General features: G+C 40.3%; 1 protein-coding gene across 1 annotated transcript in view; it reads right to left on the reverse strand.

The window, feature by feature from the left end:
* Nucleotides 1-78: 78 nt before the first annotated feature.
* The window catches only part of atad2b (ATPase family AAA domain containing 2B), an 88938-nt gene continuing 72551 nt past the window's right edge, over nt 79-16465 (reverse strand). The window contains exons 27-28 of the mRNA XM_028039720.1: nt 14370-14498; nt 79-4558 (exon numbers count right to left, since the gene is read on the reverse strand). Of these exons, the coding sequence (XP_027895521.1) occupies nt 4517-4558; nt 14370-14498 (171 nt within the window). The 3' untranslated portion in view covers nt 79-4516. The remainder of the gene's footprint in view (nt 4559-14369; nt 14499-16465) is intronic.

Here is a 16465-nt window from a genome sequence, read left to right on the forward strand (position 1 = left end):
GCAAACCTACGAAATCACAATTTTTTTTCTCAAAACTGGCCAAAAACATTGCTTTTAAAAAAAAAAAAATCATTTCTCTTTTTAATTTTATTTGCACCTTTATTCAAGTATATCAACAGCAGTTTATTGAGAAATACAGTAAATTTCAAATATAACTTACACTAAAGTAACATTGTGAACAGGTGTTCAAGATACACAAAGGAACAGAACCGACCGAGCTACAAAATGTTCTAACAGAACCGTGGAACAAAAGGAGGGGGGGGGTACAAAACAATTTAGGGATACAACAAACTATTTTCCTTCTCCATACTGGACCAAACAGTCTCTTCTACCAGACAAAAATTGGTTTGTTAGTCCAAACTGGCTACAATTTATAAGGAAGGAAGGAAGATCACAATGTATGACATTTAACAACCCAGATTTTTATGTCCAAATGTAAAATTTAAACCCATAAAAAAAAATAAAAAAAACGACTTTTGGCAGAAACAAAGTGATCAACATGACAAAAAAAAAAGGATCAGTCTGGTCAGGGTTTTTTTTTTTTCCGCCCCACTGTGATGCATAAAGACAGAAACTAACTTAACTGTTCTTGTGCTAGTCTCATCCAGTATGTCACAATCTGTAACCACTCAAAACATAATACAATAAATTATATATATATATATAAAAAAAAAGCTGAAAGGGCATTTTGTCCGATGTTGAACCTGAGAGACCTGTAAACCCTTTAATCCCCCCCACAGACGCCAAATAAACCTGCTACACAAACGCTACAAACACGCGTAATGCTCAATGAATGTTAACTTCATGACGTACAAAAACAATTTTCATGAATATTAAGTGTAAAATATTTCCTAATAAATAGTAAGAATGAGATGAAAATCTGCAGGTTAAAAAAAAAGAAACAACAAAAAAAAAAAAAGACAAACAAGGCAACGGATGCGGAAAATGCTTTCGGGAGGGAAGGAGGCGGATCGGATCGAGGAACCTGAAACTAAAGCTTTAAAATACAGTCCGTGTCATATCCTTAATGCAATCATCATCTGGCTCAAATTCAAAACATACAAACACAATCAGAGACACAAACAACTCTTGGATTACTGCTGCGGTTTGGACTCGTCTGGTACCGAAGGTGATTCTGCGGCGGGGATGTTGTGACAGTACTTTTTGGAGCGAGAAAAAAAATCAAATAAAAATACTGTTGCGCCCAGTAAACAGATTCCGCATTTAAAATAAATTAAGCTGAGGTAGCATTGTTTTTTTTTTTTTTTTCCCCACCCTCTCCGCAGTAGTCCAAGTACTAACCTGTCATCGCCAGTTTTGCATACCGTCTTTGCTTTCGTCACCAAGGGTTAGAGGGGGAAAAAGGCAGACGTGAGCTTGAGTTAGAGCTGACCCGAGAGGTTCGAGGATTGCTTTGAGGGAAAAAAAAAAAAAAAAAAAAAGAAAGAAATGGGGGATAGAGGGGAGGCCTTCTCCAGTCCACACCTGCTCAGAACATCTTTTAAAAAGCATGAGAACACCGATAAACCTTTATAAAGCTCCAGTAAGCACCTTAATTTACCACAGAAAGAAGAAAACTTTTACTGCGACGGCCAGAGATGAGAATCCAGCTTCTCTAATCTGCTGATAGAAAAGAAGAAGAAGCTAAATCATGTAGCACACTGTAAGTAAAGAGGGGTGGGCACTGCCTAGAATGGCCTTGTTCATTATGAATTCCCCATGCATGCAAAAACAATCTCAATTCAAGCAAAGAAAACTCTTTTTTTTTTTTATAAAAAGAACAAATAAAAGGTAACAAAACACATAAAAAAAATTTTTTTAAAAAACAGACGGTAATGACCACCGAGTATGTTGAGTTTAAAACAGACGGCTAGCGAACGGGCGCCGTCGTGTCAGCACCTTTGGAGGGAGCGGGAGAACGGTTGGCACAACAAAATCCTCGGACTCGCACCGTTTGATTCTTGCATATAAAAGACAAACTCGTTACAGGTGGAGGCCAACCTCGGCCGGCTGGCCCCGGGGCCTGATAAGATGTGAATTCCTCGAAACGCAGGAACGAAACTTCAAGTGTCGCAGACGCATCAGGGGAGTTCCTCTGGGTCTTTTTTTTTTTTAAATCCCATCTCTGTCGCTCAGGTCACAGTTTGTTTTATTCAGTCTTTAGTTTATATCGTTATAGACTATCCATGGTTAAGACCCTCCACGTCTAAAACTAAACTGAATCTGTTCCATCAGGGTTTAAAATAAGGCACACACTAGGCAGTGCAACCTACAAGTCGCCTTCCTATCTGTCCTTCCAGGTCCTCAGTCAGGGGTGTTGGTGGGTACAATCTATGGGGGGGAGGGGTATATTGGGTGGGAGTGGGCAAAGCTAAAGAGAAGGGAAACATATGGGCTTAAATTTGGCCTAAATATTTTGTACTTTTACATCTTAGCGTGCCTGGGAAATGAAGGTGTGATTCAATTTTGTCAACATCCTTTTGCACAAAAAGTACGTTTTAGAAACGACTACATTTTTTTGCCTTTGTTCAATAACTACATTGAAATACTTAAATTCCATATAGTCGGAATTTGTACGGTAAAAGCATTATTTAGTTTAATCCGTTTCTCACATGGCTCCCGTGTTGCAGTGCATCATGCTGTATAACTGTGACTCATCAAAACAGGCCTCAACATGTGCTTGGTCACATTGTACAAGAACATCCTCTTCAGAATAAAATCGACCAGAACCGCTTTAACTCAAGCGCAAACAGATGTTTTTCATAAACATCTTTATCAAAACAATTTAATAATTATAGATTTGATCACTTTTCCGTTTTTGTTTTTTTTTTTTACAAAATATTTATACAATTCTGGCACCTTTGAACCTCTGTAGAAAAGTCAGCTGCCCTCTGCATGGGCCTCTTTAAGTTTAAAGTGCAGATTTTGGCAAATATTTTATACACCAAGTAACCAATCGGAAAATTGCTTTGTTTGGAGACAGTACATACTTCATAAAAATGTAATTCAGAATCCAAAATGGCATTTCTACCTACACTGAAATGTTGATTTGTAATGATTTGTAACCCGAGTATTATTATTATTCGTTGCTAGCAGGTGGTGTGAGATAAGCTCCAGGAAAACTTCCTGAACCAAGAAGAGCTAAAGGGATATTGATTACTACAGTTCCAATAAAGCCGGCAAACTTTAAGGTTTTTTGCAACCGGAAATATTTCTATGCAGGTAAAACTTTGTTTGTGTGGAGCAAGAAAATATTGAGGGGCGTCGTCGTGTTGCATTACACAATTGGAGAAAACTAAAAGCTCTATAAACAGCAGGAAAAGTAAACAGTGTCTACTCTCGTCTCTCCTGATTGGTCATTTTACGTGACCACCGTCCAATCAGGATCAGCTTAAAGCGTAAACTTCAAAGGCGCACGCAGAGAGCAGCTGAGTTTTACTCATCTGATCAGTTTCACAAAACTGAATCACATATACTATCCCGCCCCCCCAACAAGCATTTTCTCGTAGAAGGATATATAATGTAATTTGAAAGAGCAGAATATTTTAGGCCCGAAATTTGAGCCCACAGAAACATTCAAACTGTGAAGCTATTCAGGACAGGAACTATCTGCTGAAACTAAACTCATAAGGAGGTCCGTCTCCTTTATAAACCCACTAATTCAAAACCCTTGGAGGTCTCCGGGGGGGGGGAATAACACTTGGCATTATAGCGGTCATCTTTCCACACCAGATGACCGCTATAATGAACAGGACATGATTGCTCCCGGTCCTGCTGTGCCAACCTCATCACCTAACCAATCTCTCTGCGAGCTTTTTGTTCGGGTGGTGGTTGGGGGGCGTTTCCCCCGCCTCTGGCTCAGATATCGAGCGGCTCAAGCGCCTGAAACGGCAGAAGGACTCGGCAGCGTAATAGCGCGGCGATAACTGGCCTGTACGGCGAGGAGTTCCTCCCCCGTTAAGGTAATCAGGAGGGAGCTGCAATAGTGATTCAGGACGCGGTCGGTCCTCTACGACGCAGCGCTCCGCATTGACACTTTTGCTGGTGAGGGTCTCGTTAGGTTGGCGTGTGTGTGTGTGTGTGTGTGTGTGTGTGTGTGTGTGTGTGTGTGTGTGTGTGTGTGTGTGTACGAGCTGCCGGCTGTGGAGAGAAGCGTTCAGGTTGCGATGAGACGTCACCCGATTTGTTTTGTTTTTTTTAAGTGAGTTGAGAAGTTTTCCCAAGAGCAGCATGGATATTAGGATAGCACCCGAGAAGCACCAGGGTTGCCCATCACTGTGGGTGTGTGTTTTGTGTGTGTGTTTGGTTGTGTTGAATGGATGTGGATATGGCTAGGTTCCTGAGACGATAGCACCAATGAATGTCCTCATCCTCACAAATCGGGATTGATTCGTGAGTGTGTGAGAGTGTTTTCTGTTTTTTTTTTCCATATATATATATTTATTTTTTGTTGGTTTGTGAGTCTTTGTGGTCCCAGGCGGATCAGGATCTACCTGAAAAGTTTCTTCTCTCCACCTCACAGGAATGTATCAAAATGCTGGATTCTCTCCTCCATCTCCTGTGACACAAACAGAAAAACACACACACACAAAAAGAGAAACAGAGAGAGAAAGAAACAGACACGGATCAGCACAAACCGCTTAATCTCAAGCCAACACAGCAAAATTGGATGTGTGTACAAAAGCATCTGTGCAACCGCCGTTTCAATATTACTTGGAAATTTCCCACAGCAAACAGCTTTCACCATGATAAATGATGTAAAGTGGAGTAAAGCCGTCGCTGGAGTAAGATGGGCGATTTCTCTCAGCGTGAAAACAGCAGAGTTTGACACTGACTACATCTGAGCGGAGCCAGAGGAAGAGAGATGGATGTTAGGCTGCAATAGACCATGATTAATGCCTTGAAGACGTTATGCTGCGTGTGTTCTCTAATCTGAATGGCTGATCGGCGCGTGCGTGACAGACGCCCCTACCAGATATCAATTTCAGCAAAAGTTTAAATATAAAAAAATAAAAATAAAAAAAAACCTATCAACTTTTCAGCAAAAAGCAATTTTGAGCATCTGAAGAGGGTAGACTTTTTCAGACGGGAGCCGCTCACTATTAGAAACTTTGAAACTCCCTGTAGAAGCTGGGGAATGACTGCCAACTATAGGCGAACTCTCCAAAGGCCTGGGCTGATGAGTTTTTAATAGTCTTCATTTTCTTTTTATGTAAATAAATTCTAAGAGATCTCTGCATCCAAAATAGACAAGGGGGCTTTAGAACAACATACCCGATGATTATTGTTATGCTTTTCCAGGGTGGAGAGATTACACAGCCAAGATCATTAAAAAACACACAAAAAAACACACATTGGGTGAATACAATTGAATTTTATGTATTTTCTCTAATCAACACAAAGTCAAAATTACACATACAGGCTCACATATTGACTTTAACTTGCCAAAATACGGGTAAAAGCTCCCTACCAAGTTGAATCTCAGCCACACATCCACAGGTTTTCGTGTGACAGGGTGAATATTTGACCGTTTCCTTTCAGCAGGGTTTGGTAGAGCTGATTTAAACTGGTTTTGTTTCCTGGCACATATTCAGCCTTTCTGCATAACATCCACATATTTGACGGGGTTCAGGTCGGGGCGTCGGCATGGCCATTCCAGACGCTTACCGGCAGTTTGCATTTTCTATTCCAAAACTAATTTTGATAGATTTTAGAGTCATCTGTCTTGTGTTCAGATTTCAGCCAATGGATTGAAGGATTGTTGGCTAGCAGCGCCTAACCTAAACTCAAGACAATCCAGACTTGTCGTGCAACTTACCAGAGCGGGCCGACCCTGTCGAATGTCAAACTTTGAAAGACCAAGCTCTTGAGAAAATCGTCCGCTAGCATCCACACTTTTCTACCTCTTCTCCTGCGCTCTATATCTACTCCATCTCCTCTGACAGACTGGAGAAAAAGCATCTTCCAAATGCATAAAGATGAACATACCTGACCTCTCAGGTGTAATGTCAAGAAATCCATAAACTAGAAACTGCTAGTTCCCCGATCTCTCTGCCCACGGAAACAAAGAAGAGAATTTTCAAAAACTTTCGAGAAACTGTTTGTGGTCAGAGGGGGCAGAGATTTGCCACGGAGGAAAAGTAAATGTTCTAAGAGTCCAAGTGAGGCCTTTTAACCTAAAATCGCAGCAGGAACGGTGAAGGAAGGTGGGTGCAGCATCATGCTTAGGATCACCACCATGATGGACCAAGAACCAACTCCAAACTCTTCAACCCTCAAACTAACATGAACTTTTCAACTGGTTTTAGAAAAAGGAAAGCAGCCAAACACAAAGCTGCTAAAAGGACACTGACCTGAAGTTTATTAAACATTTATAAGCTTTGCACACCAGGAATCAGATTCACTACATGAACTACCATGTTTGTCAAAGTTTATCAAATATTTAAAACAGAATCATGCCAGAACCTTGTTAATGGTTCCAAAATGTGTTTTATGAAACTTATGACAAGGGCATCACACAAAGAACAGTCTGTGTGAACAATGCATTTTTTTTTATGTTTAAAAATAAATATACCTGAAACGTCGACTTGTACACTGAAAATCTTGTTTTTAGAAATCGATGACGATGTCATTATCATTCCATCATGAACACAGAAGAGACCAAAGGCATCATTGAAATGAAACTTATCGAAGTAATGAATGCATGTAATCTAATAATCAGCAGTGAAAATTGTGAAATTGATTAATTTAATCACTTACATGTCATGATGTAATGTTCATCTAAAGTAAATGCTGCATTGAGCCAGATATTAGTGGTAAAGAACCAGCAGGTCTGTGTAACGCACACACAAATAGCTCCGATGGAGAACAATAGTAAACCTGGAACATGTTCCGATCAAAGCATTACCAGCATGCTGATACAACTATTCAACATTCCAATTTATTTCTGCGCTTTAGCCTGACGCTCGACATCTTGCAGAAACTTCATACTTACTTTTAGTAGCAGGTCTGCAAGTCTCGAGGACCAAAGGAACATAAATAAACGAGCTTGTTCAAAACCAAACCAACATGGAGCGTTCCCAGTGCAATAATCTCAAAAATACAAGCAGCGTATTTATTGTTTTAACTTTTATCGCACAAATTAAGCCCTCTGTACTTCTGCCTCAGCCACAGCCATCAACAGCAGGTCGCGCAGACTGTAAACGATAACGGGGCAATAAGAGGTAGAAGCGATGCGTGACTGCATGAAATATGACTTATTTAGAAAAATCTAAAAAGGCTTCAGGTCATTAAACACACCCAATGTTTTAGACACATGTATGCTTTAAGCATCTGTGATTTTTTTTATCCCCCCATTTATCACTTGTACAACCAACACCAAGATGTTAATGAGCTCCGCGCTGCTCTGCAGATCTAAAGTTTATCAGCCTCGGAGGCTTGGGACCGCATGGTCTCTAAAGTCTCTACCGCTGCAACGCGTACCCCTGCGGTTGACCAGATGCAGTTACATTAGAGGACTAAATAGGGGAGCGGGCGGGGGGCTTTCGAACACGTTTCCTCAAAGTTAAGGGTTTGTGGCACAATAAATCCCCCTGGGTCAGACGGAAGCCACTGTTAATAGGTTGGCTAAGGTCAAAGGGTGTTGAGGGAGTTCAGCAATTCACTAGCATGTTAACGCAACACCTGAATGTGTGAGTGTGTAGCTCTGAGGAAACTAATTGATTAGTTCGGGTCATTTTGCTCCTTCATACTTATATGTTTTTAGTTGTTTTGTATAAAACCGAAGACATTTGAAACCAATGAGTGGAATACAAATTGCGGCTCACTAGCGTCTGCTCGTCGTCTAACATAAAGAAATGTGGCTATCCGACTCACGTAAACATCACACCATCTGGATCAGGAAACATATCAATCAAAGCAGGGTGCACGATAAAAATCTCCAGATAATAATAGTCTACTAACAAGAAATGACATGCCTGGTTTAAGCAGTCGATGAGTGTTTATACTTAAAATTAATTAAACACAACCGAGCTGCTACCGAGCATCCAAATAGACCTTTACTGATTTGCAACGTCGTCAAAAGTATGAGTATGGGCGTCTTCGGTGTGCAAAATGCAACGATGTGGAGACGTAGCTGTGAAATGAGGTACAAACCGCCGTGGGGAATAACAGAGCCATTTATTTAGCCAATTGCTTTACGGCTCTGAACCGGATTTCGTAAAACTACACGGACATCTGCGGTGTATCTGCTGGATTTTATGCAGCCTGTCTTGGTGGAAGCATTGTTGCAGCACACATTTGTATCCGTCCCACCCTGAGACCTCCTTAACTGCACATTAACGTTCAGGTAATCAAAAACACCCTTAAATTTACATGATCCATTCAGATGTGAATCGATGGCATCTCTTTTTATGCACTGAGCTATTCGACATTCACAGATTGCTTAGGATCAGACTGGGTGGAAGATATGGTGAGGCGGTACACTGCAGGTCTGAAAGAAGCATTGCAGGAGTATAGTTCAAGTAAAAGGTGTTTGGAGCCAAAAGCAGCATATTTAACAGGGACCCAATTGAGGTTTTCTCTGCAATATGGAGGAGGATCAAGGCAAGATAAGCTTACTGCTAGACAGCTTCACAAGCAATTGGATTTGTAGGATAGTATTAATACTACGCAATAAAGTAAACATCTGGCAGGAGCATGCTTGTTTCCCTTAACACATCACCCATTTGTGACACAGGTGTTAAATTACCGAAGTGCACCGGTTTAGTTTGAACTCATCTCATCTACCTCCATCAGAGAAACTGATTTTCATTTCCCAGCTACAATTTCCTACAGCTGTGTGTGTCCGGTTGGTTAGCAATGAAAAATCAACAGCGTAAGTGTTTTTTTTTTTCTTCTTCTCTTTTTCTCCCTCTGCCATAAAAGACAAAGTGCTGAAAGATGACAATCTCGTGTGTTATTTCTGCACAAAGGGTGTTCTTTCACAAGCCAGACAACAGCTCCAACGATAAATGGAAGGGCTGCATTGTGTTCGCTCCGAAACGGAAAAAACCCCAGAGTTTTCTGTTACATGAAGGTTTTCTCTTTGTGCGTGACTGTTCATCACGGATACAAATAGTCTCAAACGACACTCGAGCCTTTCAGAATCTGTTGTCCTGAATTCAAACAATTAGATTTAGGTTTTTTAAATGAATTTTTAGAGCTCAATTGTTTTTCAGTTCTGTTGCTTGGCAGGGTCGTGGCGACATCAAAAAGAAAGAGACAGAAAGGCAGCGTGTTTTAGAAACAATGAAGACTTCAGAGCGTATTTTAAGAGTCTAAATGTCAAAGCTGGTGAGAAACAAGGAGTTCCAAGGCCATCTTGAAAGTTTATAAAGTAATAAAACCCTCAAATTTAGAGACATTTCAATAAGATGGATGGACTGACAGATGAATCTTTAGCAGCTCACGCAAAATCAGCAAAAAAATGAACGAACTTCTACAGAGTTCAGTTAGTTTAAAGGGGCGCATCATAGATCGGCACCAACGTCGTTATCTGCCGATATTCTTTTTAAGACATCGGTACCGGCCCAATGAATAGAACTGGGTCAATATTACCAACCGACATTTACTTTCATCTTGTTGTCGTTTATTTCTGTGGGGGAAGGGGATTGGGAATGGGAGTTTATCATATCATATATACCATTTATTGTGGTAAATTTCTTATCACGATTGTTGTCATAGTAAATTTAAATTAATGATCAAAAACCCCAAAACTGTCCATATTCTTGGGATTGTTATTTTTATCCACTGTTTATTCAATAAAGCTAAACAAAGCTAAAACTTTACGTTTACATTGCCCTCCCTCGGAAGAGACGAAATTGGTCACGTGATCTTTGCTTGTCCATGGTGAAAGTGTAGTTAAATTTATATAACATATACGACGACAGAAAATACCGGTTATCGGCCATAACACCAATGTTAATATCAGTAATCAACAAATTTTAATCCCTGTTACTTCAGCGTCATATTGAGCTGTCCCCCTGCACAGATCCAGGTACTTTGGGCCAATCTGAACCAGGAAGTTTGGATAAAAGCCAAGCCGGGTTGCTGTGGCGAACAGAGCAGACACAGTTCCTCTTGCTTTAACTGTAAGAGCGCTGCGGTTCACTCCATCTGCTGAAAGGTCAACCCCCTCTGAAGACAGACGAGCCGTGCCTAGAGGACGACGGCAGGGGGAAGTACAGAAGACAAATGTATGGACATGCTCCGTTTCACTCAGCGCTACGATTTACACACAAATACCACGCGCCGCTTCACAGAGCTATATTAAGTGGTATGTAGCTGCTGACGCCACAGCCGACACGAGCTCCGCCCGCACACCTTCTTCGCTCTCCAGGGAGTTTACAAGAAGAGATGACCTGCTGGGGGAGTCAAGCTGCCTGTTGAAAACACTGGCAAACAAAACACGTGCCAGATGAGCTGACATTTCTGCTCTCCAAACACCAAATTGGGTCTGGCAGCATGAGATGAACCCAGACGCGCGCACCCCGCACCCCCAGCCCCCACCTCCTCCAGCGGGCCTGTCGACAGGCGGCACCACCTGGCTGACTGCCTCTCTCTCTCTCTGCTACTTCCCCTCTCTGACATTCTGACAACCAGCCCTGGCTACCAACGGCACGACACCACCACCATTGCTGGCCCCCTGTCTGCTCTGACATCCTGCTGCAGCAGCAGAGGCAGCAGCAGATGACCAGATGGGATTCTGGGAAGCTATACAACAGTCACTTCTGTAAAGAAGACTGTCAAAAGAAATTAGCGGTAGATAAAAAGAAAAGGTCATCAGCGTTAGAGATCTGTTCAGCTTTTATCGAGGAGGGGGGGGGTGTGACTTCCTGTAGCAGGGAGGGGTTCCGCCCGACTAGATTTTATATTCTGATCAAGTCATCTTCGGCTCAAGTCAAAATTTGGAAACAAAGAAAGACATTTTTTAAAAATGTGACATGCCAAACTGGCTGAGTCTTGTGTGGCATGCTCTCCGGGGATCTGTAATGAATCGTTTTGGATTTCGGATCCCATCTCGCCGCCACACGTCTGCATCGCCATCGCAGATCGCTACCTTTTACATGCCCTCATTTATAGTTTCCGCTGTCCTCGTTAGGACTTCTTCTGGGGCCAAGAAAGCCACTGATACAGAAAACACCTCCATCTCAGCCCGATATAAACTGTACTGATGCCATCATTGCTTGGTTCCCACTTCCACAGAGGATTCATATCTTGGTTCTGTCATGATCTCGGATACTTAGTGTATGTTTTTATTTTTGTGTGTGTGTGTGTCAGCTTATCTCGGCGTGCGCCGTGTGTCTGGATCTAAACTCCTACAACAGGGACGCGTCTTTCCGGACATCTTTTGTGTACTGCGGCTTTTGTGCGAAGGCAAAAGCAGCTACAAAATACACATAGGTAACTCGATAAAAAATTTTTTTTAAATGTTGGAGAGCCGTAAATGTTATTACAGGGGTTTTTTTGTGTCAACGTTCAATAGCAGAACTTAATTTGTAGGATCTCTTTTTCGCAGATCTGTGATTTATAGCAGACTTCTTTAAACTAGATTGGATGGATGAAGAAGAGATGACGTCAAAGTTGCTTATTTACACTTTCAGCAGTGGTATAAACAGAAAACTAAAAAAAAAAGCTAAATTAAAACAAAAGTAAAATAAAAATGAACAGACTTATGATGGATAGAACAAAGATGTGGATTGATAGAGGTTGGACAGACATTCCAAACAATAAATAAAACTCATCTAGAGCTGCTAATGTTACAAAAAAGACAACTTCTGCTTATTTCAAATATCTACTGCACGTACTTTGTTGTCATTTCTGAAGAGCCACCATTTGGTTTCCATTTCTAGGTTATTAAAGAAAAATGGGATGGATACATTCCCTCCTACATGATGTTGATATTTATGGAAAATTAAGTGAAAATAAAACCAAATATTTCTAAAAAAATACATTACTCGTACATTTACTTTTATTCTGATGTGGAATTCAATTATATAAGTAAGAAAACAACCATTGTGGAAGCACCAACGTGTCACAGGTTGCAGACTCCTCATCGAAACTTATTGGAAAAATTTTCAGAACACATAGAGACATTCATTTTTATAATCTACTTTTGTATCCACTCAAATGTTCTCTATATTTTTCTAACTTTAAACTCGCTGATCAAAAAGAAGAGGCCGTCTCACTGCAGGTTACACAGGAAAAACCATAACTGATCAAAGAATCTGCAGTGAGTGGTAAAACATCTTACAGCATAAAAAAAAGCAGTGTGACGGCAAGTCAGTGTCTACAAAATATCTTGTTCTCTAATAGAATCTCATTTAAAAAAACTGTAGTAAAAGCCTTTTTTTTCTTAAACAAGTCATTATAGTGTCATTAGCAGAATTAACGTCTTGTGATGAGTGTGCTGGCAGCCCTCAGAGATGAGTACCTTTGTCTAATCAGTTTTCAAGCATCACTCTTCATCTTGCCTAAAAATGATCACTTATGGCTTCGAAATACAAAAATGGCAACAAGCAAATGATGCAGAGCCTCCAAACAAAGTATTTTATGAGGTCACAACGTCCTTCACTAATGTCTCATAGTAATTAATTAATGGGAGCTTAAAGACATCATGCTATTTGTATTTTCTGTAACCCACTTCCCGTGGTACAGAAAATATCAAATTAAATACACGTGCCTTACATTTATCGGCACGCCTGTTAAACTGAGTGTGCAACACATGCAATACAAGCAATGTGTAAAAATCTTAACTAATTCACATACTGATGCTAATATGTGAAACGTACAGAGCATCATTTGTTGGCACCCTGGTAAAGAGGAATGGAAAGACTTTTTAAATATAACTGAAACAATTTTTAATTTACGCATTCCTCTAAGTCAAGTGTTTCATGGAATGACTAATGGGTAATCTATAAGTTAATTTTTTCCCTACAGTATGACTAGGATGTGACACAGAGGCTCATTTCTCTTAGGGATTAACCGCCAGGCAGAATGAAGTCACATGTTTATGCTGCGCAGAAACCAATGGTTAAAAATGTGAAGAACAGATAAACAAAAGCTTACAGCTGGAGAACTGCAGTGGCTGCTATTATTGAGCTACCAAGACTCTATTCAAACCTTTAGACACCACACATATATGAAAAAAAAAAGATTGCTAAAGAGTGATACCAGGAAAAGAAAAACAAAAGGTTTTCCTCTCTTAACATCATAAACGTAAACCCTACTGAGATTTTTTATCTGGAACGGCTTTGGTCAGATGAGACAAAATTGAGCTTTTCAGCACAAAGTACTCGAAGATGGTTTGTAGTAAAATAAAAAATAAAAAATGTGCTTTTGTGAAAAAGCACATCTTGTCTGCTGGTTACTATGAGGGAAGGATCCGTGATGCTATGTCTTTCTGGTAACCTTATCAACTCTTTGAAGTGTCAGTTTAAACTAAAATGTAAATAAAGATCTAACGGATTTCGCCCCAAAGCTGGAAATGTAACGCCATTGTGTCTTTTTAACCAAATAAAGTAAGACAAGTAGACAAAGAAATGGCTTCCCAGACACCTAATCTACTTTCTTTAAAGTCTCAGTCAACTAGACACATGTGTCCTATTTGCAAAAGTCTGAATTTTTTTTAAAGCAATTATGTGTTAGTATAGAATTTCTTCACCACCAAGTAAATGTTACCAAGTTACAGATTTGATTTTTGGATTGTTTTCTGTGTTATAGTATCTTCTCGTAACAAAGTAATTTATTTTGCGGCGTTTCACTAGAGATGCGCAGATCCGATATTGATATCTGTATTGGTTCTGATATTGGAAAGAAGTTGAGAAAGGGTATCCATTAGAGCAGATCTATTCAGTCTAATTCTATGCTTTGAGCGACGTCATGCACTATTATTTATTTTACATTATATTTAGTACTCTTAATTGCACTTTCTGAACCATTTGAAAGAAGGTTTGTTGCATTATGTTTTTACATTTTTGACCAAGATAGTCAACCTGTTGTTTTATCAGTTTTGGCGTCTTTATTATTTATTTGAAATTGGCCATTTCACTCCTAATTACACTGTTGTGTTGTTTTTACATGTTTGACCAAGCTAGTGAAGTATTTAAGTGTGCTGATCCGATCCAATTTTCTGTAACGGATCGGTATCAGCCGATACTAAACCTCATATCTGCATCGGTATCGGAAGTGAAAAAGCGAATCGGTGCAGGTACAAGCCTTCAAATTGGGAGTCGATAAATGTAGCTAGCACTGCGCATTTAGCATGTTGGCACCAATATCTGAACACGGGACCAGTGAGATGGGATTCCGGGTGGCAGGGGGGTTCTAACCTGCAGCAGCCGGGTCTTGTCGTATTCTCTGCGGTGCCGATAGATACACTGGCTAAGGAGGGAGTAGAGTCTCTCCAGCTGCTCCACGCTGTAGCCTTCACTCTTCTTTACCACCAAACTCAGCAGAACCTGCAGGAAAACATGTAAACAGAGATGTCACAAAGAGCACAATGTTTTAAATATCATGGAGAGAAAAAAAACTAACTCAAATGCATATCCTGAATTATTACCGTGTTTACAGAGAGAGACGGTAATGACACAGACACAGGCAGACAGTCGTACGTGTCTGTATGACCTGGCACGTAAAGCGAAGCCCAGCACGGCGAGTGGCGCTTGGAGATGCGGCATTTAGAAGTCAGAAGTATTCAAAGGCAATTAGGATCAGAGTGACAGCTAATTAAAGCTAATCATAATTAGAACTAAGTTTACATTTCACTGCTACTTTAATTAAAACATTCGGAGCAGTCGAAGGCTCTTCTAATTGACCTGTTCTTCACATTTTACCCGAGTCAAAGTCAGCTACTCTGTGCGGGTTTAGTCAAACGCAGGGCTCATCAGAATGCAAAGGGCTGCGACTGCAAAGGCACAATAATTAATGTTATCACCCCTGACACCAGGCAAACAGGGAAACCTCCACCGCAATAAGCTTGCGCATATGTGTGTGCGCGCGTGTCTTTTGCACCCGAGGTAGACAGTGTCCACGTCTCTAAAACAAAAATCAAGGCGATATTGTGATTAATAAGACATGCGTGTTTGTCAGAGCCTTTCATCAATGAACATGTGAGAGGTAATTACAGTGAACAGGGAGGAGGGAGATGTGGGGGGGAGGAATTACAGAGGCAAAAGAAAGAAAGGGGCTAGCAGTGTATTAATCACTGAACTTCATCTAACAATGATTTGCGGTTAAATAAGAGCGCCTTGATTAAAGCCAACATATGAACAAGCACCAAGAGAAACTTCACTGCCATTTTAGGTGAAAATTTGGACAAATCAAACAACTCTTTGCTTTCTGTTTTTTTTCTTTTGTTCCCGAGCACAAACTGTTCCGATCAAACCGGCCGGATTTCAAACCGACTGAATCTTACAGCTGCTACCAAAGAAGTCTCAACAATAGCCAGCAGAAGCAAAGCGCCGCTTAAAAATAGAACAGCTGCGACATTATAAATGCAACATTATTATGTCTGAGTCAATTTAAGGAGGAAACAGATTTTGTCCTGGAGCTTTTTTTTTCTGGGTGTACTGATTGTTTTCAATAAAGCAACTGCACATTCGTAAGTATTTTGTGAAGTCAGCAACAAGAACATTGTTACCTGTTGTAATGGGTCTGATGTCATGACAGGTCAATACATGACAGGTGACGTCACCTGTCATGACATCACCTGTCATAACAGGTCAATACATGACAGGTGATGTCACCTGTCATGACAGGTAGACACAGGTGATGTCACCTGTATTGACCCGTCATTGCAGGTGACATCACCTGTAATAACATCACATTACAGGTGATGTCAAATCAGTAATTCAGTGAAACCTGAATTACTAATTTGATCATCTGTGGTTGAAGTATTGAACCTTTGGTTCTGAAGCTGAAAATAGCAGAAAAAGATGAAGAACAAAGCATTGGCAATTTATGTTAAGATAATAAATGATAGTGTAAATAGTTTTTTTGTCGTTCATTTCCATAGTATTTCCCCTACAGAATGAAAGCAACATTGAAAAGCTGCATTTTTTAGGGTGTCATTTGATTTTTTTTTTAATTTTATTTTATATTTTTCCTTTTTTATTTTTCCAGGTCAAGAAAGAAAAACTCTAAATATTTGACTTTTTCAGTTGATTGAAACTTAACAGACATAAAATGTTGGTTATTTCTTAAAAATCTAATAAGAATTCTGTGAGCTTTTTCTCAGAAATATCGTTGGTTTCGAGACTCCAAAAAGCCAAAACGGTTCTGTGAATTGGAAGCACTGCTGACCCCAGATCGTAAGCTACTGTATATGTAATAGTCATGAATAAATCAAATGAAGAGGCACACAGATGCTTTTATTGCTTCCTGAGTGCACAGGAAAAGTCTATACGAGGCTTTATTTGCATAAATT

The sequence above is a fragment of the Xiphophorus couchianus genome, chromosome 15, assembly GCF_001444195.1.
Source record: "Xiphophorus couchianus chromosome 15, X_couchianus-1.0, whole genome shotgun sequence".
Taxonomy (NCBI): Eukaryota; Metazoa; Chordata; class Actinopteri; order Cyprinodontiformes; family Poeciliidae; genus Xiphophorus; species Xiphophorus couchianus.